Here is a 27,941-nt window from a genome sequence, read left to right on the forward strand (position 1 = left end):
CGGCTTCTTCACCTGCAGAATGGTCTGAGGGTGGGTGGGAGGCTGAGGAGTATTTATGTCTGTAATAAATCCCATTTGTGGGGAAAAACTCATGCTGATTGGCTGGGCCTGGCTGCCAAGTGGTGTGCCTATGCACTCCAAGGCCCACCCATGGCTGCACCCATGCCCAGTCATGTGAGATCTATAGATTAGGGACGAATGAATTTATTTAAATTGACTGATTTCCTTATATGAACTGTAACTCAGTCAAATCTTAAATTTTTTTGCATGTTGCATTTATACAGTATTTTTGTTCAGTACACATGAATAAAGGTACCTTGATTAAACATAAGAGCCTGCATGTCACTTATAATTAGATACATTTATTTGACACTTGTCAATATAACAATTTACCACATACCTGTACTGTAGTCAATTTAACATAATGAACCTTTGGTTTTCAGATGTAAGATTTTTTTTTAAACCTCCTCCACATTTCTTGGTTGTAGTGCCTTTCACCTTTCTAAATCCAACCTTCTAGTTAGATCAAGATAATCCAGATTTTTGGGATGATAACTATCCTAATCACTACCTTCGAGTTCTAAAAAACGCAAAATGACCTACATTCCCCGATTAAAGGTCAGATTGGATTACCACATCCTTATCCCTATCCGGCAGATCAGAATCCCATTTTTAAGTTTTGAAAAACTAAATTCTAACATTTAATCCTATCCGATAGGGGTAATCAGATAACTTTTGAAAAAAACGTCCCCTGAAGACCTTTCTCGAACATGGAAGGAAAAACAAAACAGAATCACTGTCAAGTTAACAAAAGTAGTCTTTTCAGAATGATCAACAGTAATGATGAGATTAAGACAAAGTGATTGTTGCTAAATATACAGTTTATTAAGGCTTGATTCTTTCTAAAGGAAAAAATATAATAAACCAAGATAGAGCTTTCAAAACCTTACAGGTTGATCCCACTAATATAGCTAAAGTGGTTTACTTGCAAGTCTATACAATAATTCATTGTATTAATATTTTGTTATTTCATGTCATTATTCCTTTAGTGTAGTAGACATATCCTTTATTTTAGACCCATACACATGGCCCCCCTTGCAGCAAACAACTCCACACGTGCATGTATGTCCTGAACTATAGGCATCACATCCATTTCATGCTTCTTGACCGAAAGAAAGACAACAGCAATGTCTATAATCTAAAGTGGCTTCCTCCACTTGTCTCCTTTCCTTCATCTATACTGTTGTGAAAGACAACTTGTGGAAGAAAACACCATAGAAATCATCCACCCCATATGGCTTTAACCCTGTTTTCACATTACTGCAGATGGAGGAAAGGAAGCCACTTTAGACTATTGAGATGCACCCGGACGTCCCCTGTATGAAGTCAAAGGTCATGTCTCCAGACATACAGGGGCTACACTACACCAGCCAGGGAAAAGAGCAGCTACGCAACAGACTACAGATAAAACCAACATGAGACTGGGCTGTGGTGATACACAAACATCCAGCAAGTCTGGAACTGATCCACGCACATGGCAAGTAACAACACTGTTACAACTTTATGAACACAAGAGATGCAGTTCACACTCATGTACAGCAGTGGAGGCTGGTGGAAGGAGCTATAGGAGGACGGGCTCATTGTAATGGCTGGAATGGAATCAATTGAACGATAAACATATTGAAACCACGTTTGACTCCGTTCCAGGTATTTGATTCCAGCCATTACAATGAGCCCGCCGTCCTATAGCTCCTCCACTGATGTGCAGTAACAGTGAGGGACAGCATTCACATCCATGTCTCTCTCTTGCTCACACACACACTGTGATGTCACAGAATTCCAGGTTTAATGCTCAAGTCAGAATAAACCAACACAAGAGAGTGGACTGAATGGCACTCAGAACAGTTTCTACTCAGTCTCTCTGTGCAGAATAGGAATCCAGCATGTCTGAGATCAGTAAGAGAACAAAGGAAATACTGCTGTACTTTCAGTAAAGGAACTGTACTAGAAAGAAATCGTTGTGCCAACCATTACTCAAAAGGGTTGTATAGTGTTTAACCACAATGTAATCAAGGTTACCAGACTGATTGCAGCCTGCATGATTGCACATTGTGGGCTATTAATTAGAGGGATAATTGTTTATCATTCGATGTTCAACCACCAATCAATCTTGATGGATAGATACTTCCTGATACCACTGACTTATTTTCAATGACTTTGAGCAACAAAAAACACAGAAACCATATTTAGTTCTTATTTGTTTTCTTACTCTTGATAGTAAATCAGTTATTCATTTCATGTCATCTCCATGACTACAGGCTCCTAAGTTAAATCTTAGCATTACCAAGGACATGATTTACAGCAAAACCACATTGAGAAGTCAAACAAAACAACAGATTAAGACAGAATTATGATGAACGGATAATTAACCCAAGTGATTTTTCCAAATAGAGAAACAATTCATTCATATGTAGCAGTTACAGCATATCATTCTAGCTATAAAATAATTCATTTAAAATGGTGAATGCTACATTTCTCTCAGACTGGCTTGAGTACATGAACATAATCTCCTGATAATGACAACTTCTTCAAGACAAATGTCATTTATCAAAACAAAGTGGAGGGGTGTTAGGGATGTAAAATTGTATAATTTTCAATTCAGATGGTGAGAGCTCCGTCGTCGTGGAGGACACTCATCAGTTACTTCCTTCCCAGAGGCCTTTGCACACTTCCTCCTTTGAAATGTCCCGAGTCTGACTTCAGACTATCCCTGATTTCTCCAGCACTGTCAGTTAAAGATTCTTTTGACAAGTCATCAATAACTAGAAAACGAAATATTAAGGCCCCAGAAAAATCATCTTTCTGAACTGAAAATTGTCAGTAGTAAGCCATAAAATATAGACTTTGTTGATCTTGAATGAAAAATAGATAAACCGCTGAAGTCTCATTATCACACACAGTTCTAAGTCTGAAAATGTTTTGCCTTTGGGATCCTCCAACCCTGTTGGCACAGTTAAACCTCTGAAGGATGGCAACACCGCCCCCCAATGGACAAACAGGGGCAGGATACGGCAGTTCCTGATTGTACAGAAATATAATGTGGCAGATATTCTCTCTTCTCCTTGGTGCTGTCAAACCCTGATTCAATTCGAGGAAGAGTAAGAAGGGAGGGGCCAGGAGAGGTCAAAAACAAATCCAGTCTGACGAGAAAGAGTACATGGAGAGAACGTAAAAAAACAAAGTCAATCAGAACTAAAACAATGTGATGGTGGTGGCTAGGTAATACATGAACTCAGCTTGTTATCCCTGCACAAAAGGTGATGGGTGGTACCTGGGGGCGGAAAGCGCAAGTCTCCACGGTGGTGGCAGAAATTCACCAGGATTAAATAGAAAAAAAAGAATACTTATTTTTTTTAAATATAATTTCTGAATTCTTCTGTCTCTTAAATCGAATGTCCTAGTGTAACTGTTGATCAAGCCAAGGATAAATGTCTTCTACTGCTGTTTACTCCTGTTTTGGCGCTCCTGTGGGGAGACAAGAGAAGGACATGAGTAACATTGAAAAACACAATCGAAACATCAGTGACCAAAATGTTCCTTCCACCCCTCGTCATCATAACAGTAATGTCAGATTCCAGGTGAGAGACAGAGAAACTGGACAGGTACCTGCTCCAGCCGAGACCGGTTCTGGATGGGTGCAGGTGGCTCAAAGGTCTGACAGCAGGAGTAGAGGGAGTGAAGAGAAGTCATTTAAGCACACACAAAGACATTCAGCCCTAGAGAGAGCAAACTCTTATGAACATCTATTGAAGAGGGCTATGAAATGGTAGGCTCTATATCAGGGCTCTCCGAACCTGTTCCTAGAGAGCTACCGTCCTGTAGGTTTTCCCTCCAACCCTAATCTAGAGCACCTGATGCTAACAATTAGCTGGTTGATAACCTTAAAATCAGGTTAGTTACAACTGGGTTAGGAGTGAAAAGCTACAGGACGGTAGTGCTCCAGGAACAGGGTTGAGATCCCTGTTCTATGTACTGATGACATTCCATCTTCACCAAGATGATAGCTAATGTCAATCAAATGTTTACCAACAACAAAGAATTATATTTGAAACAAACACTTTTGGGAGGCAGGTTGTTTAGCATCCATAAAGCCTAGGAGTGGATGGACTGGATTTAACAAGACCAGTGTATCTAACACACCTTGCGTACCTCCTCCTCTTCCTCCTGCCTCTTCTCATAGTGGGAGAAGTCGTCGAAGATGGAGGTGGTGTGCTTGAAGCCCACGATGATCTTCATCACCTGCTTGGCCTTCTCCAGAGGGACCTCCTGAGTGTCTCGGGAGTTGGTCACCGGCTTGTTGTCGTTGTTCTCCAAGCGGATGTGGCGCAGCTGGCTGTTGGGCACGTCCTTAACAAACAGCCAGTCCACGTCAAACTTGCCCTTCCACTTGTCCTGCGCCCACACGCCGGCACTGGTGCCGTAGTCCACGGACGAGCGCATCTCGGCCACGCCGCAGAAGTGGCCGCTGCCGTTGACGCTGAACAGCAGGTAAACGGGTCCTTTGCCGTTGAGGCTGCGGAAGGCCCCGTCCAGGCGCTTGTTGCCGTGCTCGGTGCTGCACCAGATGGAGTACTTGATGGAGCGGTGGATGTCGTCCTCAGAGTAGCTCTTGATGATGAACACACGTCCGTTCTTCAGGTTCCACTCAAACACCCTGGGGTTGTAGCTGTGGGCGGCACGCAGCTTCTCCAACACCGGGTGGTTCTCCACTCCACCAGGGACCATACCGACAGAACCAGGGGGACCGCCATTACCCCCGCTGACTATGCCAATCATACTGCTACCGTCCATGCCGGCCCCTCCTTGCCCATATCCAAGGTTACGGTTGCGCGGTGCGACCCAGCGGGTCTGGGGAGGTGGGGGTTGGGTCTGGTGTTGGTAGGGTTGAGGAGGGGGCTGGTGGTGCTGGTGGTGTAAGGCCATGGGCTGCATTTGCTGCTGCAGCAGGGACTGGGGAGGGGGCTGCATGGGGTTCTGCTGCATGGAGGTCTGGGGCTGCATGGGGTGGCCATGGGGCATGCTCATAGCCTGCTGCTGCTGCATGGGGGCTTGGGCCACTTTATTCACAGGCCCTTTGTTGTCCCAAGTGCCAATGTCCATGTTGTGTTTGATGGGCGGAGGGGGCAGGGTTCCCCCAGGGCTGGGCATGCCTGGTTTCACCTTGGTCTTCAGCTGCTGGGGTTTGGCCGGCTTACTAGCGATGGCCGCCCAGGAGGCGGGCTTGGGTGGGGGCATACCGATGGACGTACCCCCGTTCCCCTGTGCCACCACTGGCGGTCCGCCAATCACAGAGCCCACAGCCTTGACCCCTGACCCCTGGCCTGTGAGGTCACCACCGATCTTCAGCCCCACCATGCCCTGCTCCAGGCTGTTCATGCCAGGGGCCTTGTTGAGTGTGTCGCTGTGGAAGCCTGTCTGGCCGTCAGGCACCAGTGTGCCACCCAGGGAGCTGGGAGGGTAGCTATAGCTGCCACCGTAGGCTGAGCTCTGAGTCTGCTGGCCCTGGGAGCCACTGGTGCCCCAGGCGGAGAAGGCCGGGTTCTCAGGGAAAAAGTTAAAGCGGTGGGGGTAGATGCTGCTGCCAAGCCCTCCAGGCTGGCCAAACACGGTATCGGGCATGAAGTGGTGGTCTCCATTGCTCAAGGGTCCGTAGGGGGTGAGGTAAGGGATTGGGGGGTCTCCACCGGTGGACCAGGGGGCCTCACTGAGGGGGTAGGGGAAGCCGATGGAGGGGGCGTAGTAGCTGGACAGGTAGGGGTCGGTCATGGACTGGTAGCTGCTGTTCTGTGGAGGTAGAACAATTACAATAATCTATACCAGGTATGTAAAAAGTTGTTTCATTAGTATTTTGGTGTTTGCTTCACATTATGCAGCACTAATAAACAGTTAATCACAAAACACTCAGCTAGTAAATGGAAAGAATATGGACCCACAAGGCCAAAACTGTGGGGTTAAAAGAATGGCAATGAGAAAGTAATACCAAAAATGTAATTTTGCAAAGGCAGATTTGTTCTGTGAGAGGAGCAAAATGAGGCCCTCACTGGAAACAATCAATCACTCTTCAAAAGACAAGGTCATGAGACCTTTCTGGCATCCATTTTAAATTAAAAACTAATAGAGAATAGAGGGTACAAGTCAGAAGGCCACATTTAGAAAATAAAAAATAAAACGCTATCATCTTCTGCACATCAACTGTTTTGCCCTCTAAGTGAAAAGCTAGGTGACAATTACATTCCTTATGGATTCATGTGAGGAAATAATGTGTCATTTGGGCATAGAGAAATTCCATCTTTCTAAGGCATTCAAGACACTTCAATCTTAATATGCAATACCTGACTCTGAGCTTTCTTCTACTGGAAACATCCACCTAGAATTTTGCTCCACTGAAAACCAAGTGTAAAATGTAGACCTAGCCCAGGCATATTCACATCTTACCCTACGAGGTCCTGAGTACAGCTGCTTTTCTCTGGTTTTCTGTTCTACCTGATAATAATTGCACCCACCTGGTGTCCCAGGTCTGAATCAGTCCCTGATTAGAGGGAACAACAGGAAAAAAGCAGTGGAACTGGCTTTGAGTCCCAGATCTGAATTTGAGGGACCTAGTCTACGTTGGGGAAATCTGAAACCTTGATATAAAGAGCTTTAATAACCCATCACTTAAAATCAGTTTGATACAAATGGAGACTAACTCTTCCAACTGCAGCTTCAACACAAAAACTGCCACCCCCCTGTCATGGAAATTCAGAATTGAATAACAAGAAAATGTCAACATTATCCCATGAAAGACTGGTCAGCATTATCACCTGCGGCCAGTCACGCACCTGGGTTGATTGGCCAGTGAGGTACGGCTCAAAGTCAGTGTCGTGGACAGTCTCCTTCTGATGCAACGAACCATTTTGCACTGAAACAACAACACAGGAGTTAGGACTTTTGGCAAAAAGCAATCAGGAATAATTTCTTTCTCAACAATAACAGGTGAGTGGCAATGCACTGTCAGTTCAGTGAAGGGCATTTGGAAGTGTGCTTAGTAGGCAAGGCAGCCTTAACACTGACACTCAGCATGCGCATGTGGTGTCATCCTCCACAAATAACCTGCATGCATCATCGTGATATGACTGACAGCCACCTGGCACTTGCTAGGAGACCAGTCGTATCCTGGAAGTGAATCAGGCAGTGACCTACACCCCTCCAGCAGTGTCAGTATGAGGCCTGTGCTGTGTGCCACTGCCTGCCTGCCTCAATGTCTAACACACAATTAAAGGCTAGTCACAACACCAAATCAACGTCACAGCCTACCAGCAGTGAATAATCAGCGAGTCACTAAAGTGTGTGTGTAGAGAATTTGAGGCTGGTTTGTATAAATATATTCTGAATAATATCTGGTGTGCAGTCTAAGTTTGTATGTCAAAGTCAACTCATCCAGAAAGTATGGCAAAATGTTAGCTAATAAATCAACTGGAATTGTGCACAACAACTTCCACCATTAATATACGGCAAACAAATGTAGAATAGGCTGTTGACTATTGTTTGTTTAGCTAACTGACATGCAAAAGGTACCAGGTTAGATACTCTTCAGCTAGGCCTACACTATCTAGATCAGATAGGTGTTCCGTGAGGTGAAGCTGTAACCGTGTGCAGGGGACTAGAGACCACCAGCGTAGATCAAAAATGTACCCCAAGTAGCTAGCTACTCTAAGAAAAAAAAAGTTCCAAAAAGGTTCTTGGGCTGTCCTTGTGGGTTATCCTACGAAGCAAGCTAGATCTACTCAGGGTTTTCTGAAGCTAACCAGCTTCAGTTAGCTTCACATTCCAGCTCAGGCGTCACCCGTACTATGAGAGTGGATGCTGCTCGTCCACCTGCTGCTAACTCTAGCAGGCCTGTAACTGCGCGTGCACGTCACACATACCTAGTTGAACACCAAACTCTTCATTGAGACAATGCTGAAACATCAAATCAGGCTTTTATATTTTATAACATATCGTTAATGCTGACTTCAGTGTGCTTATCAATGCACAACCACATGCACCTTTTTTCCCCACTCGTAGCGATTAAATAATTGTTTTAAGTCATACAAAAGTGTTATTGTGCATGAAGTCACTAATGCATTGTCATTACTAAATGTGATGTTAAAATACCAACAAAAAAAAATATTAAATATATAATATTTAAAATCAGTTGTACTTTGAAAGATGGAGAGAATCTGATTTTATTGGTCCTCAACTCGTGGCTCAGTCATTTAATTCGGGCTAAGTGGAGACAGCCGTGAGTTAGCCTGCCCCGGAGCAAGTTAGAGCTGAAGGACTCGTTGCCATAGAAATGTGCCTGGGTAAAAGGTGAGAGGCTTTTGCTAAGAGCCACGCATTGCTTGAGGTCCGGTTTTGGAAACATAAGGAACACATCTTTCATCAGCGAGAAATTACAAAAAAAAGAATGGTAAATTACTACACACATTTATAGGGTTAGGGTTCCCACACGGCCATATCTCCATGTTACACTGCTTGTTTACAGAAAACAGATGCAAGACAGTTCTACCTGTTCTAATTAGCTAGTACAGGAGTTCCTCTCCGAACAGAACACATGTACATAAACAGAAGATGGATGGAAGACAGTTCTACCTGTTCTAATTAGCTAGTACAGGAGTTCCTCTCCGAACAGAACACCTGTACATAAACAGAAGATGGATGGAAGACAGTTCTACCTGTTCTAATTAGCTAGTACAGGTGTTCCTCTCCGAACAGAACACCTGTACATAAACAGAAGATGGATGGAAGACAGTTCTACCTGTTCTAATTAGCTAGTACAGGAGTTCCTCTCCGAACAGAACACCTGTACATAAACAGAAGATGGATGGAAGACAGTTCTACCTGTTCTAATTAGCTAGTACAGGTGTTCCTCTCCGAACAGAACACCTGTATATAAACAGAAGATGGATGTCACACACGTGTTGTCACTGAAAAACAGTGCTGAGGGATTAAAACAAAATGTTGGTTATTTTGAGTTTTTTAAACAACTAATTTACCAATGTAGGTTCAATTATTTACATTCCATTTCATTCAGGTTTTTTCTGTGAGCTCAATGCAGTTTCTCTAGAGATAAATTGGATCAAACCCATTGTGTGATGTAATAGAGTTATAGTTTCCAACAGGCCAATATTCAACAGTTTAGCGCAGAAAACATGGTAATTAGGTACAATGGCCATAATCCATTGTGTGCCTACTTATCCGGTCTGTGTGGGGCTGACACGGAGAGAAGAGGCAGAAGATGCACAATCGAGAGGGTCTCTCTACCTGATAATACATGATCTAAGTTATTTATAGTTGCTATTCAGGAGTCATAAGTATGCCTTATTTACTTTGAACTACTACAATTGTCAGACAGCAGCTCTGAGATTAATTGGAATGAAAGTCATCAAATAAAACAAATGCAATATACACAACTGAAATATTTTAAAGTGAATAAATGGTTAAGTAAAGGGATAAACACGGACGTTCTGTACATTACCTTGGAAATAATGGACGACGCAGCGGGACGAGGCGGAGCAGAGTCCCTTTCTGGAGTTCATTTTCCCAAGGTAATGTACAGAACAGAACCGTTTATCCCACGTATACCACAGTTGCCAAAGAAAACAATATGAATGCACACAAACTAGAGGTCAACCGATTAATCGGAATGGCCGATTAATTAGGGCCGATTTCATACCAATTGGTAATCGGCATTTTTGGACGCCGATTATATTGCAATCCACGAGGAGACTGCATGGCAGGCTGACCACCTGTTACGCGATTGCAGGCAGCAAGGAGCCATGGTAAGTTGCTAGCGAGCATTAAACTTATATTATAAAAAAACATATATATATATATATATATATATATATATATATATATATATCTTAACATAAATGACTAGTTAACTACACATGGTTGATGATATTACTAGTTTAACTAGCTTGTTGCATATAATCAATGCGGTGCCCGAAATTGTGTCACTTCTCTTGTGTTCAGTGTAAACAGAGTCAGGGTATATGCAGCAGTTTGGGTCGCCTGGCTAGTTGCGAACTGCGTGAAGACCATTTCTTCCTAACAAAGACCATGATTAATTTGCCAGAATTGTACATAATATTCAAGGTTGTGCAATGTAACAGCAATATTTAGACTTAGGGATGCCACCCGTTCGATAAAAATACGGAACGTTCCGTATTTCACATACGGAATAAACATTTTGTTTTCGAAATGATAGTTTCTGGAATTGACCATATTAATGACCAAAGGCTCGTATTTGTGGGTGTTTATTATAATTAAGTCTATGATTTGATATTTGATAGAGCAGTCTGACTGAGCGGTGGTAGGCAGCAGCAGGCTTGTCAGCATTCATTCAACAGCACTTTCCTGCGTTTGCCAGCAGCTCTTCGCAACGCTTGAAGCACACCGCTGTTTATGACTTCAAGCATATCAACTCCCGAGATTAGGCTGGCAATACTAAAGTGCCTATAAGAACATCCAAAAGTCAAAGGTCTATGAAATACACTGCTCAAAAAAATAAAGGGAACACTTAAACAACACAATGTAACTCCAAGTCAATCACACTTCTGTGAAATCAAACTGTCCACTTAGGAAGCAACACTGATTGACAATACATTTCACATGCTGTTGTGCAAATGGAATAAACAACAGGTGGAAATTATAGGCAATTAGCAAGACACCCCCAATAAAGGAGTGGTTCTGCAGGTGGACCACAGACCACTTCTCAGTTCCTATGCTTCCTGGCTGATGTTTTGGTCACTTTTGAATGCTGGCGGTGCTTTCACTCTAGTGGTAGCATGAGACGGAGTCTACAACCCACACAAGTGGCTCAGGTAGTGCAGCTCATCCAGGATGGCACATCAATGCGAGCTGTGGCAAGAAAGTTTGCTGTGTCTGTCAGCGTAGTGTCCAGAGCATGGAGGTGCTACCAGGAGACAGGCCAGTACATCAGGCCAGTACATCAGGAGACGTGGAGGAGGCCGTAGGATGGCAACAACCCAGCAGCAGGACCGCTACCTCCGCCTTTGTGCAAGGAGGAGCAGGAGGAGCACTGCAAAATGACCTCCAGCAGGCCACAAATGTGCATGTGTCTGCTCAAACAGTCAGAAACAGACTCCATGAGGGTGGTATGTCGGCCCGACGTCCACAGGTGGGGGTTGTGCTTACAGCCCAACACCGTGCAGGACGTTTGGCTTTTGCCAGAGAACACCAAGATTGGCAAATTCGCCACTGGCGCCCTGTGCTCTTCACAGATGAAAGCAGGTTCACACTGAGCATATATGACAGAGTCTGGAGACGCCGTGGAGAACGTTCTGCTGCCTGCAACATCCTCCAGCATGACCGGTTTGGCGGTGGGTCAGTCATGGTGTGGGGTGGCATTTCTTTGGGGGGGCCGCACAGCCCTCCATGTGCTCGCCAGAGGTAGCATGACTGCCATTAGGTACCGAGATGAGATCCTCAGAACCCTTGTGAGACCATATGCTGGTGCGGTTGGCCCTGGGTTCCTCCTAATGCAAGACAATGCTAGACCTCATGTGGCTGGAGTGTGTCAGCAGTTCCTGCAAGAGGAAGGCATTGATGCTAGGAACTGGCCCGCCCGTTCCCCAGACCTGAATCCAATTGAGCACATCTGGGACATCATGTCTCGCTCCATCCACCAACGCCACGTTGCACCACAGACTGTCCAGGAGTTGGCGGATGCTTTAGTCCAGGTCTGGGAGGAGATCCCTCAGGAGACCATCCGCCACCTCATCAGGAGCATGCCCAGGCATTGTAGGGAGGTCATACAGGCACGTGGAGGCCACACACACTACTGAGCCTCATTTTGACTTGTTTTAAGGACATTACATCAAAGTTGGATCAGCCTGTAGTGTGGTTTTCCACTTAAATTTTGAGTGTGACTCCAAATCCAGACCTCCATGGGTTGATAAAAATAATTAATGGAAATCCAATGTGTGATTTTGTTGTCAGCACATTCAACTATGTAAAGAAAAAAGTATTTAATAAGATCATTTCATTCTTTCAGATCTAGGATGTGTTATTTTAGTGTTCCCTTTATTTTTTTGAGCAGTATACAAATGGTATAGAGAGAAAGTCCTATAATAACTACAACCCAAAACTTCTTACCTGGGAATATTGAAGACTCATGTTAAAAGGAACCACCAGCTTTCATATGTTATCATGTTCTGAGCAAGGAACTTAAACGTTAGCTTTTTTACATGGCACATATTGCACTTTTAGTTTCTGCTCCAACAATGTTTTTTTGCATTATTTAAACCAAATTGAACATTTAATTATTTATTTGAGACTAAATTGATTTTATTTATGTATTATATTAAGTTAAAATAAAAGTGTTCACTGTTCATTCAGTATTGTTGTAATTGTCATTATTACAAATATATATATAAAAAATATAAAAATCGGCATCGTCTTTTTATGGTCCTTCAATAAAATCGGTATCGGCGTTGAAAAATCATAAAATCGGTCGACCTCTAACACAAACGGTAGAAAACATTCGTACTCATCTTTTGGTTGCTAGAGACGTGACCCGTGGTCACACACACATATTTACTAGATGTTATTGGTCACACAGACATATTTAGCAGATGTTATTGGTCACACAGACATATTTAGCAGATGTTATTGGTCACACAGACATATTTAGCAGATGTTATTGGTCACACAGACATATTTAGCAGATGTTATTGGTCACACAGACATATTTAGCAGATGTTATTGGTCACACACACATATTTAGCAGATGTTATTGGTCACACACACATATTTAGCAGATGTTATTGGTCACACAGACATATTTAGCAGATGTTATTGGTCACACAGACATATTTAGCAGATGTTATTGGTCTCACAGACATATTTAGCAGATGTTATTGGTCTCACAGACATATTTAGCAGATGTTATTGGTCACAGACATATTTAGCAGATGTTATTGGTCACATAGACATATTCAGCAGATGTTATTGGTCACATAGACATTTTCAGCAGATGTTATTGGTCACAGACATATTTAGCAGATGTTATTGGTCACATACACATATTATTGGTCACATACACATATTTAGCAGATGTTATTGAGGCTGTAGCGAAATGCTTGTGTTCCTAGTTCAACAGAGCAGTAATATCTAACAATACACACAAATCTAAAAGTAAAAGAATGGAATTAAGAAATATTAGGACGAGCAATGTCGACTCCGGAGTGTGTGTGTGTGAGATATATAAATAACACACACACACAAAAGTTTGGGGTCACTTAGAAAAGTCCTTGTTTTTTTGTCCATTAAAATAACATCAAATTGATCAGAAATACAGTGTAGACATTGTCAACTGGCAGATAGTACCCACAAAACACCAGTCTCAACGTCAACAGTGGAGAAGCGACTCCGGGATGCTGGCCTTCTTGGCAGAGTTGCAAAGAAAAAGCCATATCTCAGACTGGCCAATAGAAAGAAAAGATTAAGATGGGCAAAAGAACACAGACACTGGACAGAGGAACTCTGCCTAGAAGGCCAGCATCCCGGAGTCGCCTCTTTACTATTGACGTTGAGACTGGTGTTATGCGGGTACTATTTAGTGAAGCTGCCAGTTGAGGACTTGTGAGGCATCCGTTTCTCAAACTAGACACTAATGTACTTGTCCTCTTGCTCTGTTGTGCACCGGGGTCTCCCACTCTTTCTATTATGGTTAGAGCCAGTTTGTGCTGTTCTGTGAAGGGAGTAGTACACAGCGTTGTACGAGATCTTCAGTTTCTTGGCAATTTCTCGCATGGAATAGCCTTCATTTCTCAGAACAAGAATAGACTGACGAGTTTCAGAAGAAAGTTCTTTGTTTCTGGCCATTTTGAGCATGTAATAAAACCCACAAATACTGACGCTCCAGACACTCAACTAGTCTAAAGGACAGTTTTATTGCATCTTTAAATCAGAAAAACAGTTTTCAGCTGTGCTAACATAATGGCAAAAGGGTTTTCTAATGATAAATTAGCCTTTTAAAATGATAAACTTGGACTAGCTAACACAACATGCCATTGGAACACAGGAGTGATGGTTGCTGATAATGGGTCTCTGTACACCTACGTAGATATTCCATAAAAAATCCACCGTTTCCAGCTACAATAGTCATTTACAACATTAACCATGTCTAAACTGTATTTCTGATCAATTTGATGTTATTTTAAATGTTTATGTCCATGTGCTTTTCTTTCAAAAACAAGGACATTTCTAAGTGACCCCAAACTTTTGAACAGTGGTATTGTGTGTGTGATATATCTATGATGGGATGTATAGACATTATGTGGATAGAATATGTAGTATATCTGAAGAATACTTAAGATATACAATTCTATGTACAGCAATAGTTGAATAGGATAGCCTTGACTAGAATACAGTATATTCACATGAAGTGGGTAAAACAGTACATAAACATTATTAAAGTGACCAGTGTTCCATGTCTATGTACATAGCAGCCTCTAGGGTGCAGGTTTGAGTAACTGGATGGTAGCCGGCCAGTGACATTGACTAAGTTCAGGGCAGGGTACTGGGTAGAGACCAGCTAGTGATGGCTTGGCTAGTCTCGTAGTCCCAGCATTGATGTATCTGTACTGACCTCGCCTTCTGGATGATAGTGACTGCTGCAGCCAGAATAACAGCAAAGTTGATTCTGTTGCGTTTGTTTAGGCTATTTATCCCATTTATACCACAGTTGCCAAAGAAAACAAATACTAAGCACACATTTACCAGTAGAAAGAAAAACATTTTGTTGATGTTTTCATTTATATAAGCAAATTCATCCTCTCATATTTTGGTTGCTAAAGACGCGACCCAGTGGTTCGTTTGATATTTATGGAGGCGACCCAGTGGTTCGTTTGATATTTATGGAGGCGACCCAGTGGTTCGTTTGATATTTATGGAGGCGACCCAGTGGTTCGTTTGATATTTATGGAGGCGACCCAGTGGTTCGTTTGATATTTATGGAGGCGACCCAGTGGTTCGTTTGATATTTATGGAGGCGACCCAGTGGTTCGTTTGATATTTATGGAGGCGACCCAGTGGTTCGTTTGATATTTATGGAGGCGACCCAGTGGTTCGTTTGATATTTATGGAGGCGACCCAGTGGTTCGTTTGATATTTATGGAGGCGACCCAGTGGTTCGTTTGATATTTATGGAGGCGACCCAGTGGTTCGTTTGATATTTATGGAGGCGACCCAGTGGTTCGTTTGATATTTATGGAGGCGACCCAGTGGTTCGTTTGATATTTATGGAGGCGACCCAGTGGTTCGTTTGATATTTATGGAGGCGACCCAGTGGTTCGTTTGATATTTATGGAGGCGACCCAGTGGTTCGTTTGATATTTATGGAGGCGACCCAGTAGTTCGTTTGATATTTATGGAGGCGACCCAGTAGTTCGTTTGATATTTATGGAGGCGACCCAGTCGTTCGTTTGATATTTATGGAGGCGACCCAGTCGTTCGTTTGATATTTATGGAGGCGACCCAGTAGTTCGTTTGATATTTATGGAGACGAAAACAGCTGGTCAAACTAGAAACGTGAGAGGATTTGACAGCATAGCGCCACGTGTGTCATGACAGCAACAGTAGGCACCAGAGAAATTCATGTTCATCACTCACTGTGCTAGGTCATCAGATGCTCCAAAAAATATGTCTCTGCACAAACAAATCAATGCTAGCTAGCTACGTTTTCCTTGTTGGACCTGTGTTTACAATGTATCCAATTTCAGTTGTGTAGTTGTTGGTTTAGCCTTCTGTAACTTTGCAGCAAGTAAGGTCGGCATGTTTTTATTGAACCTTTATTTAACTAGGCAAGCCGGTTAAGAACAAATTCTTATTTTACAATGACAGCCTACCCAGTCCAAACCCTCTCCTAACCCGGACGGCGCTGGGCCTATTGTTCACCGCCCTATGGGACTCCCGATCACAGCCAGTTGTGGTACAGCCTGGGATCAAACCAGGGTCTGTAGTAACACCTCTAGCACTGAAATGCAGTGCATGTTGTTTCATGATTGCAAGGTACCCCAATATCTTTTCCAACTGTCCCATTATCTGGTTTTAATGTCCATTCTAGAATGCCCTTCTAGCCAATTAGAAACAAGTATCCAGCGGGCATGGTATATGGTCTGATATACCACGACTGTCAGCCAATCAGCATTCAGGGCTCAAACCCCCCCAGTTTGTAATAAGTAATAAGCAGTAACGGGAAGTCACTACCATATCTTTTCCAACTGTCCCAATATATTTTCCAACTGTCCCCATTATCTAGTTTTAATGTCCATTCTAGAATGCCCTTCTAGCAAATCAGAAACGAGTCTTCAACAATGCTGTGGTATAAGAACTATTATAAACTGGGTGGTTCGAGCCCTGAATGCTGATTGGCTGACAGCCGTGGTATATCAGATGGTATACCACGGGTATGACAAAACATGTATTTTTACTGCTCTAATTACTTTGGTAACCAGCCAATATACCACGCTGCGTCATGCCTAAGAACAGCCCTTAGCCGTGGTATATTCGCCATATACCACACCACCTCGGGCCTTAATGCTTAAATAAGCAGTAAAGGGAAGTCACTACCATCAACGGTCCTTTATTAATTGTTCTGCATTACGTGTTATAGCATTCAACCCACTTAATGCATTGTGCAGTTATTGTTTACAGAAATAATTAAAACCGAAATCCGTGATTATTTTTTAATAATCGAAACTCGACCGAACTCACAAAGCACTAATTGCTCAGCACTACAAATACTGTGGGCTGCAACTATTAAAACAGCATAGGCCTACAGTAAGTATATATTTTGCATTTGTGAATTTATTTTGATGTAATATGAAAGTAGAGGGCTTGATGTTTCTAGAACCATACAGCAATTGAGAATTTTGCTGTCAGAACCAATTCACTTTTCCTAACATAACATGTAAGGTCCATTAACAATAAGGATAACGTTAGGCTCTGATAGTTCATTATTGGGCTAACCCAAAGTGATTCTACAAAAAGTTATCCCACTGGGACAGCCAGATTTTCTCTAAAACTGCAGCTAAATATATGGCTGTTTTTCTTTTGGTTATAGAGAGGCCTATTTGATAGATACATGTGTTAGCTATATGAAATGCAATGATTCTTACCTTTAGATGCTTGTCCCTTTGATCTCTGCATCCCCATCGGATCATGCCGGGAATAAAAGAAAACATGCATGTTAGCCAAAGGGAGCTTCACCAAACATTACTTACCTAGCTAACTGGGCCTAGCTGACAAGTGTCTAACCATGATCAGACTAACATTAGCTAGCTAGCTAAAAGTTCTGTCTAGCTAGCTACGTAACACCATGGGAAAATCCCATCAGTGAGTTGGTCAGCTAGCTTTTTGGCTAAACGCATAGCCTAAATATGACTAACAAGATCATCAAGCAACGATGTAACGTTGCAAGATAGCTAGTTAACTTACTAACTAGCTACGCCTATTTAGCTAACTAACGTTAGCCAATGACCCATTTAAATATTAGCTTATCAGGTTAGTTAACCCCTGGTTTCTAAACAAGAGTTGGCTAGCTAGCAGGTTAGCAATATGTTAGCTACCTAGCCAACATTACTTCGCTAGCAAATAGTTTGCTTAACGTTAGCTACTTGTTTGCCCTCAAACATCCTACAGTAAAACTATGCAAATATGTGGTTGCAAAACGTCCTTCGTTTGAACAAACCGGTTAGTTAGCCTGCCAACAACCGCCTGGCACAATTAAATTCGTTTGAAACGTAGCTAACGTTACCTGGCTAAGTAAAGTTAATTAGCTAGTTAACATATTTCCTGCCCGGCGAGATGCATCGTCCTGCCTAACGTTACCTGAGGGTCAATGCTTGTGGCAGACATAATTCATTAAGCAAGTCCCTGGATTAGCACGGAGCCTAGCAGGTCAGTGTATCTGATGCTCCGGGTTTCGATGGTTCCTAGCTCAGTTAGCTGGCTAGGCTAGCTAAAGTGTTTTTCCACTGCTTGTATCCCCAGATCAACTCCCACAGTGCAAGTATCTTATCCGGTCCGCTCGGATTCAATGTCCAAGCTTAAATAAGTCCGGATAATATTTCTAGATCTCCACAGAATATTGTTTTTGGATCCGGTACAATCTCTGTCCACAGTTGAATCTTTTACGTCTTTTTTTTTTCACTCCAGAGATCCCTCCACAGTTAGCGTGCAGCACTTCCCCCAATGGCTGTTCTATCCCATTGGTTCCATCCGGGTTCTAGACTGAGCTTTACGTCAGCGACACTGGGTTTCTTGAAAGGTGGGTGGCCCTGCATGGTGGACCAGTGTTGGCAGGTTGGAATGAGTCTAGTGACCGTTTATGGGAAGTTTATGCAAAACAGGTACGATGCATGGTACAATGAGGGGCAGTAATTTCAATAAATAGTAAAATGTTGCTATTGTTGTGAGAGACACCAGACATGTAGAAGTCCCATTCAGAAACAGGGATTTAGGCCTATACTATAGGCTACAAAGAAAATATTTTTCCTAGGCCTAAATCATGCAGAAATAAATATTAGGCTATCCAGATAAAACCCCTTGCCTAACAGATTTACATTGGATGTGTAAGACATGTAGGCAAGGCCAGGGAAAATGTTTATAATTCAAATCAAATCAAATGTTATTTGTATAAATACAACAGGTGTAGGTAGACCTTACAGTGAAATGCTTACTGAAATTCCATCATGAGCTATGCAAACTGTAGAAATAAAGATCATGAGCTTTAGGCCTAAGTCTCTAACAACAAAAATCTGGGGGATGGACCCTGGACCCCGGCTATAAATCCTGGATATATTTTCTATTAAAGTATAGGCCTAGGCCTAATACGCCTTAACCACCTCCTTGAAGAAGGCTCATTGGTCTACTTATAGTCTCCCTTTCTCTCTTCTCCCCTCTGTAAGGCAGCGAACCCATTGACAATCAGTAGTCCATCTGCATTGGGCACAGATGGCTGAACGGCTCACTTTTGTGTGTGAGTTTGCCTGCAGGTATACTGATGATGAGGAACACAAAGGTATGTACAGTTGGTATTGGTTTGATACCTTAAAAAAGGTAGGGGTGTGGATCAGAAAACCAGTCAGTATCTGGTGGGACCATAATTTGCGTCATGCAATGCTACACATCTCCTTCACATAGAGTAGATCAGGCTGTTGATTGTGGCCTGTGGAATGTTGTTCCACTCCTCTTCAATGGCTGTGTGAAGTTGCTGGATAATGGCGGGAACTGGAACACGCTGTCTTACATGTCGATCCAGAGGATCCCAAACATGCTCAATGGGTGACTTGTCTGGTGAGTATGCAGGCCATGAAAAAAACGGGGAAATGTTCAGCTTCCAGCTTTCAGCATGATGCACAGCCCCCTTGTGACGTGAGGCTGTGCATCATGCTGAAACATGAGGTGGATAAATGGCACGACAATGGACCTCGGGATCTCATCAAGGTATCTCTGTGGATTCAAACTGCCATCGATAAAATGCAATTGTATTCATTGTCCGTAGCTTATGCCTGCCCATCCCATAACCCCACCGCCACCATGGGGCACTCTGTTCACAACGTTGACATCAGCAAACCACTCATCCACACAACGCCATACGTCTGCCATCTGCCCGGTACAGTGGAAACTGGGATTCATCTGTGAAGAGCACACTTCTCCAGCGTGCCAGTGGCCATCGGAGTTGAGCATTTGCCAACTGAAGTTGGTTACAATGCCAAACTGCAGTCAGGTAAAGACCCTGGTGAGGATGACGAGCACGCAGATGAGCTTCCCTAAGACTGATTCTGACAGTTTGTGCAGCAATTCTTTGGTTGTGCAAAACCACAGTTTCATCAGCTGTCTGGGTGGATGGTCTCAGTCAATCCCGCAGGTGAAGAAGACAGATGTGGAGGTCCTGGGTTGGCGTGGTTACAAGTGGTCTGCGGTTGTGAGGCTGGTTGGACCTACTGCCAAATTCTCTAAAATGACGTTGGAGGCCGCTTATGGTAGACAAATTAACATTCAATTCTTTGGCAACAGCTCTGATGGACAATTGCACGCTCCCTCAACTTGAGACATCTGTGGCCTTGTGTTGTGTGACAAACTGCACATTTTAGAGTGGCCTTTTATTACATTTACATTTTACATTTAAGTCATTTAGCAGTCGCTCTTATCCAGAGCGACTTACAAATTGGTGCATTCACCTTATGATATCCAGTGGAACAACCACTTTACAATAGTGCATCTAAATCTTTTAGGGGGGGGGGGGATTAGAAGGATTACTTTATCCTATCCCAGGTATTCCTTAAAGAGGTGGGGTTTCAGGTGTCTTTGTCCCCTGCACAAAGTGCACCTGTGTAATGATCATGCTGTTTAATAAGCTTCTTGATATGCCACACCTGTCAGGTGGATTGTCTTGGCAAAGTATAAATGCTCACTAACAGGGAGGTAAACAAATTTGTGCAAAACAATTTGTGCAGAAATATGTTTTTTGTGCATGTAGAACATTTCTGGGATCTTTTATTTCAGCTCATGAAACATTGGACTAACACTTTACCTGTTGCGTTTATATTTTTGTTCAGTGTACATTGTGAGACTGGTTACAGTCGCGATCATTGTGCAAAATCTGAAGCAATAAATATACATTATTTAATGTGTAGGTTTAGCAAATTTAACTTGGTGGATTCCTGGTTGGACACATCTCAGTAACGCACTGTTCTTCTCTTGGTGATAGGCTATCCCCGTCAAACAGTCTGGAAAAGAGAATGACTAAAAGGCCAATATAGCATGGGCAGCGCCATAGACGGCTTCCGAAATGTTAAAGTGGTCAAACTAGTCAACTGGGTGGGGATTCCTATGGGTTGTAGCCTCAATGGCGCTACCTATGCTGTCACAGATACTATAATGGCACAGATATAAAGATGGTTCCTCTATCTATCTCTATGTTTTGACCGCATGGGACTGCCTTCTGGCATCTAGTGAGCGAGTTCTGGAACGCTGCCTGATGTGGGCTACTGCGCAAGCCGTGCTTACAGCTGCAGGGAATATATGTCCAGCACTGCGCGCTCTGTGCTCCCACCTGCACAGTCCACTATGGAACGGAAAAGGGATGACTGCCACAGGACCGAAGGAAAAAGAAGAGACCACAACCCCCAGCATGACGGATGACAGGAGCGAGATGATGTATATTCTGGAGACGCCCCAGATGCGAGGCGAGGAGGAGAGGCTTCGAACTTTTGAAAACTGGCCGGGTGATGCACCGGTCACCGCGACCAACCTAGCCAGAGCGGGCTTCTTTTTTCTGGGGCCCGATGATAAGGTCAAGTGCTTCTGTTGTGGAGGGATCCTGAGGCATTGGGTCCATGGGGATAGTCCGATCGTCGAACACAATAGACACTTCCCCACTTGTAGTTTGGTAATGGGTAGAGCCGTTGGGAATATCCCACTGTATGTCGTTCCCGGGTCCCCTTCGGACTCCGTGGACGGTCAGCTGTTGAGCCAGCTGCAGAGGATGACTGTGGACAACCAGGGGGAGGCCGGGCAGGCTGTTTACCCCGAGATGGAGTCAGAGGAATCCCGTCTCACCACCTTCCACAACTGGCCCACCGGTGCGGCGGTCCAGCCCGATGTTCTGTCGAGGGCAGGATTCTTCTACACAGGTGCGCAATAGTATTTGTTGATGGTGAGAGAGAAATCCTATTGTGACATCAGTGTGTGTTGTGTATTTCCACTTTTCTAAATTCTGTTGGGAACATTTTATAACTTGCTTCTTTCTTTTAGTTCCCATGTTTAGTGAAGCTATTGGACAAAATTACGCACGCCTTGGCAATTAGAAATGGTCAATTGGATATTCAGAAACAGTAGGTTCCAGTCTGTGTGTGACTTCATGGGACAATAGCCACGCTGAGTCATGTGTTTGTAGACAGAAAAAGCTGGACAGGACTCGGACTGCGTAAAGGAAAACATCACTGTTATGGTTAGACTGTTGTGTTCATTAAATCTTGGAACATAAAACGACTATGAGAGCGAATGAGAAACAACTTTTCCTTTGTTTGAAATTCAGTTTTGGAAATGCAATAACACAATCCACATTCTCACAGCAGGAATGTGGGGTGACTGCCTGTGTGTATTAATGTGATAATTTGTGTCATTGTGTGTGCAGTGGCGGTTCTAGCTCGTATGGCTCCCTTCAGCGCCCCCGCCAAAAAAAGCACCATTCTGCACTGTGTAATTTTTATTCAGACATTTGGAACAATACAAATAAATAATCCTAACATTTAAAACTCTAAATGAGGTCAATCTACCCCCGACCCCCTCCCCATCTCGTACTTCTGAGTGGGAGACCTTCCCAGGTAGTAGCCTGCCTATCTCACAAACTAGAATCAAGGCCCCCACTCCGACAAGGCTATTTGACCCACAGTCCCACACGGTGACATGATATCATTGACGTGATACGCAAATGAGCGATAGAAAACCGATCGTGCAAATGTCACCATTCCAATTTTTTTTGTGCGGGTGCCCCATGCTGTCCCCAGCAAGATGCCGCCCTGGGCGGCTGCTATTGTCGCCTATACCTAAATCCGCCTGTGTGTGTGTGTGTACACGGACAGCAAACACACGCTGCTTGCTGTCTGTGTGTACTGTATGCATGGTGTGTCTAATCTTGATGTAAAGTCTTTGTCAGAAGTGCTATGATAGACAAAATATTACGTCCCTCCTCCTAGGACACGGTGACAACGTGAAATGTTTCTACTGTGATGGAGGGCTGAGGAACTGGGAACCTGGAGATGACCCCTGGCAGGAGCACGCCAAGTGGTTCCCACGGTAACACACAACAGCACCAACACACACAAACTGTCAAAATGTAATCTGTAATGCCTTTGACCCTGTGTCCACGGTTCTGCTGTGTCAATATGTTACAACTTTCTCTTTCATTCCTCAGATGTGACTTCCTGATCCAGACGAGAGGGCGGGCCTACGTCAGCAACATCCAGGATACTCACTTCCACATAGAGACTGTGGTAAGTACCTTAATCCCTAACATTCATCCCTCACTGTTGTGCTTCACTGTCCTCCACGGTCATACCAAAAGCCAGGATCATTTGTATATTAGTAATGTGCCAACATAACTGTTGAGGTCACTACAGTGTGTTAGAGAACTCACAGAATAGATCCCCAGTGTTGATTTGTTTTCCAGGGTGTATCACAGACTCCGGTGTCCAGAGAAATCACCTCAGAAAATGGTGAGTCCCAGGGTACAAATGAAAACTTTGAAAGTTATATTACATCCACTTCATTCTCTTGACCCCACTGGGTGATCCGCCCCATGTGTTAACCTGTGCTGAACAAACACAATAAATATGGATTGCCTTGGAAACCAATATGCTTCTTTCCCCTGGATACAGACTAAGAGGATGTATTTCATAAGTGGGCACTTAAACGTGTGTATGTGTGTAGCGAGATAATTACAAATACTGTATGTTTCAGCTGTTTTAGAGGACAGTCAGAGAAACAGATGTATCCCTCAGTGGTGCTTTTTTCTGTATCTATCAGAACTCAATTTGTTTCTGTGGTTGAATATGTGTCAGAGAGGTGATGCGTGGCTCTTGGTTGCCTACTCTCTCCACTCCCACACCCTGGGATACTGCTCTCTCCACTCCCACACCCTGGGATACTGCTCTCTCCACTCCCACACCCTGGGATACTGCTCTCTCCACTCCCACACCCTGGGGTACTGCTCTCTCCACTCCCACACCCTGGGGTACTGCTCTCTCCACTCCCACACCCTGGGATACTGCTCTCTCCACTCCCACACCCTGGGATACTGCTCTCTCCACTCCCACACCCTGGGGTACTGCTCTCTCCACTCCCACACCCTGGGATACTGCTCTCTCCACTCCCACACCCTGGGATACTGCTCTCTCCACTCCCACACCATGGGATACTGCTCTCTCCACTCCCACACCCTGGGATACTGCTCTCTCCACTCCCACACCCTGGGGTACTGCTCTCTCCACTCCCACACCCTGGGATACTGCTCTCTCCACTCCCACACCCTGGGGTACTGCTCTCTCCACTCCCACACCCTGGGGTACTGCTCTCTCCACTCCCACACCCTGGGGTACTGCTCTCTCCACTCCCACACCCTGGGATACTGCTCTCTCCACTCCCACACCCTGGGATACTGCTCTCTCCACTCCCACACCCTGGGATACTGCTCTCTCCACTCCCACACCCTGGGATACTGCTCTCTCCACTCCCACACCCTGGGGTACTGCTCTCTCCACTCCCACACCCTGGGGTACTGCTCTCTCCACTCCCACACCCTGGGATACTGCTCTCTCTACTCCCACACCCTGGGGTACTGCTCTCTCCACTCCCACACCCTGGGGTACTGCTCTCTCCACTCCCACACCCTGGGGTACTGCTCTCTCCACTCCCACACCCTGGGGTACTGCTCTCTCCACTCCCACACCCTGGGGTACTGCTCTCTCCACTCCCACACCCTGGGATACTGCTCTCTCCACTCCCACACCCTGGGATACTGCTCTCTCCACTCCCACACCCTTCGGTACTGCTCTCTCCACTCCCACACCCTAGGGTACTGCTCTCTCCACTCCCACACCCTGGGATACTGCTCTCTCCACTCCCACACCCTGGGGTACTGCTCTCTCCACTCCCACACCCTGGGATACTGCTCTCTCCACTCCCACACCCTTCGGTACTGCTCTCTCCACTCCCACACCCTAGGGTACTGCTCTCTCTGCTGTGCCGTTTAATACATGATAGAATGCTAGCACAATAGCATCACATACTGTTGCTGAATCTGCTATTCATCTTTTTTTAGTTGTACTGAATACAGGAGAGGAAAAAAAGTAATTGGTTTTGCATATCTCAAGGAGAGTCACATCGTCTTGGTAACGCTGAATAAAAAATGCAGTGCTGTTGGTTTTCAGTGAAACTCTATATAACTGTCTCTTTCCCAACTTCCCACCTAATACCTGTTTTGTTTTTTCTCTCTCCCCGTCCCTCCCTGTCCTCCCATCTGTCAGATGTGGTGGGTGGTCTGGGCGTGCCCTCGGCCATGTTGTCTCCTGTGGTCCAGACCGTGCTCCAGATGGGGTTTGAGGCTGGCCTGGTGGAGAGTCTGGTCCAGACCAAGTACCTGCTGAACGGCCAGCACTACATCTCCGTGTCTGGCCTGGTCACTGACATACTGGCAGCTGAGGAGGAGGACCGGACCAGGAGGCCGCAGAGCAGAGGTCAGGGTAAGGATGGTGATTATATTAATGATAATGGCTTGGATTTACATAGAGCTTTTCTGATGTTCAAAGCACTTAACACTGTAAGGGGAGGGGATTCACTTCATCCACTACCAGGGTGATAGTACAGTAGTGTCTGGGTACAGCTCACGGGTCAATCCCTAAACATTTGCCTTGTCTGAAAGAACCCACTGCCTCTACCCATAGATACTTGTTTGGAGGTAGAGACCAGCGGATTGTTATGGGCTGGGTAAAGACTAAGGGCTCACAGAGAGGAGGTACATGTGGGGGGGGGGGGGGGGGCTCTTCGCTGGCCATGGCAGAACACTGACATCACGCACAGAACGAGCAGTATGGCTGGTGGCATTGTCATGCTGGACGGTCATGTCAGGATGAGCCTGCAGGAAGGGTACCACATGAGGGAGGAGGATGTCTTCCCTGTAACGCACAGCATTGAGATTGCCTGCAATGACAACAAGTTCAGTCCGATGATGCTGTGACACACCGCCACAGACCATGACGGACCCTCCACCTCCAAATAGATCCCGCTCCAGAGTACAGGCCTCGGTGTAACGCTCATTCCTTCAACGATAAACGCGAATCCGACCATCCCCCCTGGTGAGACAAAATCGCGACTCGTCAGTGAAGAGCACTTTTTGCCAGTCCTGTCTGGTCCAGTGACGGTGGGTTTGTGCCCATAGGCGACATTGTTGCCGGTGATGTCTGGTGAGGACCTGCCTTACAACAGGCCTACAAGCCCTCAGTCCAGCCTCTCTCAGCCTATTGCGGACAGTCTGAGCACTGATGGAGGGATTGTGCATTCCTGGTGTAACTCGGGCAGTTGTTGTTGCCATCCTGTACCTGTCCCACAGGTGTGATGTTCGGATGTACCGATCCTGTGCAGGTGTTGTTACACGTGGTCTGCCACTGCGAGGACGATCAGCTGTCCGTCCTATCTCCCTGTAGCGCTGTCTTAGGCATCTCACAGTATGGACATTGCAATTTATTGCCCTGGCCACATTTGCAGTCCTCATGCCTCCTTGCAGCATGCCTAAGGCACGTTCACGCAGATGAGCAGGGACTCTGGGCATCTTTCTTTTGGTGTTTTTCAGAGTCAGTAGAAAGGCCTCTTTAGTGTCCTAAGTTTTCATAACAGTGACCTTAATTGCCTACCGTCTGTAAGCTGTTAGTGTCTTAACGACCATTCCACAGGTGCATGTTCGTTAATTGTTTATGGTTCATTGAACAAGCATTGGAAACAGTGTTTAAACCCTTTACACTGAAGATCTGTGAAGTTATTTGGATTTGTATGAATTATCTTTGAAAACAGGGTCCTGAGAAAGGGACGTTTATTTTTTGGCTGAGTTTAGATGATGTTACCGTGAGTAACCATGTCTCACCCTTTACTGTTGGTGTTTTCTGTCCCTATCAGGGCTGGTGGAGAGGCAGGGGCTCAGTGCAGGAGGGGTCAGGACACAGACACCCATCAGAGAAAAAGGTCAGAGGTCATGTGTATTTCTCACACACACACACACACACACACACACACACACACACACACACACACACACACACACAAACGCCAACACTCCTGTGTGTATTTCAGCAGTGGGAAACCCCGCCCCTGATGAGCTCCTGCGTCAGCTGCAGGAGGAGCGGACATGTAAGGTGTGTATGGACAAGCGGGTTTCCATCGTCTTCATCCCCTGTGGTCACCTGGTGGTGTGTAGCGACTGTGCTGCCAGCCTGCGTCACTGCCCCATCTGCAGAGCCACCATCAGAGGCAGTGTCCGAGCATTCATGTCCTGAAAGCCACACACTCAAGTACGAGACCCCTGTGAATATGTGTTTATATATGTATGACACAATTATCCTATAGTATCCCTAATACACTGAGAAACAATACACAATTTCCTTGTTTCCCTTTTAGGCTTTTGTTTACCTTGGACAAGTGAAGAAAGATTCTAGAACCCCTCGGAGCAGCCCACATTATTCTATAGGTGCTGTGAGAACGTTCTGAAAATGTTCCCTGGATGTTGGATGCCAGATCTGACCCACGTTAAAACCGCTCTGCTGTTGATTTGCCCTGTTCAAAATACCCTCAAATTAAAATGGCCTCATTTTGGCTGTAATAGAAGTTGCATTTATATATAACAATAAACACATATGCAATATCCAGTGTTTTGTCAGTATTGATGTTTACAGTGATCAATTGGAAGAGCAAGTTAAATCAGTCCAACTGCACATCAGATTACAGTTAGAATATTTGCATAAAATATGAATAATCCCTAAAACAAATAAATCACAATCAGATGATTAAAAGTACACATTGTTTTATTAACAAACTTCTATTTACACTTTTAGACAAATAGGATAACATAATTGAGTCACATGTGATGGGGACTACAGAGGACACAAAATGAAGAGAAATACAAAAAGCTTTTCCCCCACTTTCCTATACAAAGACACAGAATTATCTACAAAGAGGTGGACTCTTTTTCAGTGGTATCCATTACGCCACCACATTAGGCCCTAACCAACTCTAATGCCAGGTATGCCTCTTCCGTTCCCTGTTGGAGAGGC

At 44.6% G+C, this 27,941-nt stretch overlaps 2 protein-coding genes across 5 annotated transcripts; one reads left to right on the forward strand and one right to left on the reverse strand.

The window, feature by feature from the left end:
- Positions 1 to 863: 863 nt before the first annotated feature.
- Positions 864 to 18,404, reverse strand: LOC115168500 (YTH domain-containing family protein 1). 3 transcript variants are annotated; one of them, XM_029723846.1, is made up of 6 exons: positions 17,947 to 18,404; positions 17,235 to 17,259; positions 6,864 to 6,961; positions 4,210 to 5,844; positions 3,667 to 3,714; positions 864 to 3,525 (listed from the first exon to the last, which is right to left on the reverse strand). In XM_029723846.1, the coding sequence occupies exons 1-6, from the start codon at positions 17,971 to 17,973 to the stop codon at positions 3,496 to 3,498; spliced, it is 1,863 nt and encodes a 620-aa protein (XP_029579706.1). In that variant the 5' UTR covers positions 17,974 to 18,404; the 3' UTR covers positions 864 to 3,495. The 3 variants fall into 3 exon arrangements, with proteins under 3 accessions (XP_029579706.1, XP_029579707.1, XP_029579705.1); XM_029723847.1 differs by having other exon boundaries at positions 4,201 to 5,844; positions 6,882 to 6,961; positions 17,947 to 18,403; XM_029723845.1 differs by having other exon boundaries at positions 4,201 to 5,844; positions 17,947 to 18,403.
- Positions 18,405 to 19,051: 647 nt separating this feature from the next.
- On the forward strand, positions 19,052 to 27,536 carry LOC115168835 (baculoviral IAP repeat-containing protein 7). Of its 2 annotated transcripts, XM_029724378.1 has the most exons (9): positions 19,063 to 19,138; positions 20,831 to 21,755; positions 22,821 to 22,920; positions 23,039 to 23,117; positions 23,294 to 23,339; positions 25,149 to 25,364; positions 26,791 to 26,856; positions 26,965 to 27,182; positions 27,289 to 27,536. In XM_029724378.1, the coding sequence occupies exons 2-8, from the start codon at positions 21,101 to 21,103 to the stop codon at positions 27,165 to 27,167; spliced, it is 1,365 nt and encodes a 454-aa protein (XP_029580238.1). In that variant the 5' UTR covers positions 19,063 to 19,138; positions 20,831 to 21,100; the 3' UTR covers positions 27,168 to 27,182; positions 27,289 to 27,536. The 2 variants fall into 2 exon arrangements, with proteins under 2 accessions (XP_029580239.1, XP_029580238.1); XM_029724379.1 differs by lacking the exon at positions 20,831 to 21,755 and having other exon boundaries at positions 19,052 to 19,138.
- The last annotated feature ends 405 nt before the right edge of the window (positions 27,537 to 27,941 follow it).

Source organism: Salmo trutta, chromosome 30 (genome assembly GCF_901001165.1).
Source record: "Salmo trutta chromosome 30, fSalTru1.1, whole genome shotgun sequence".
NCBI lineage: Eukaryota > Metazoa > Chordata > Actinopteri > Salmoniformes > Salmonidae > Salmo > Salmo trutta.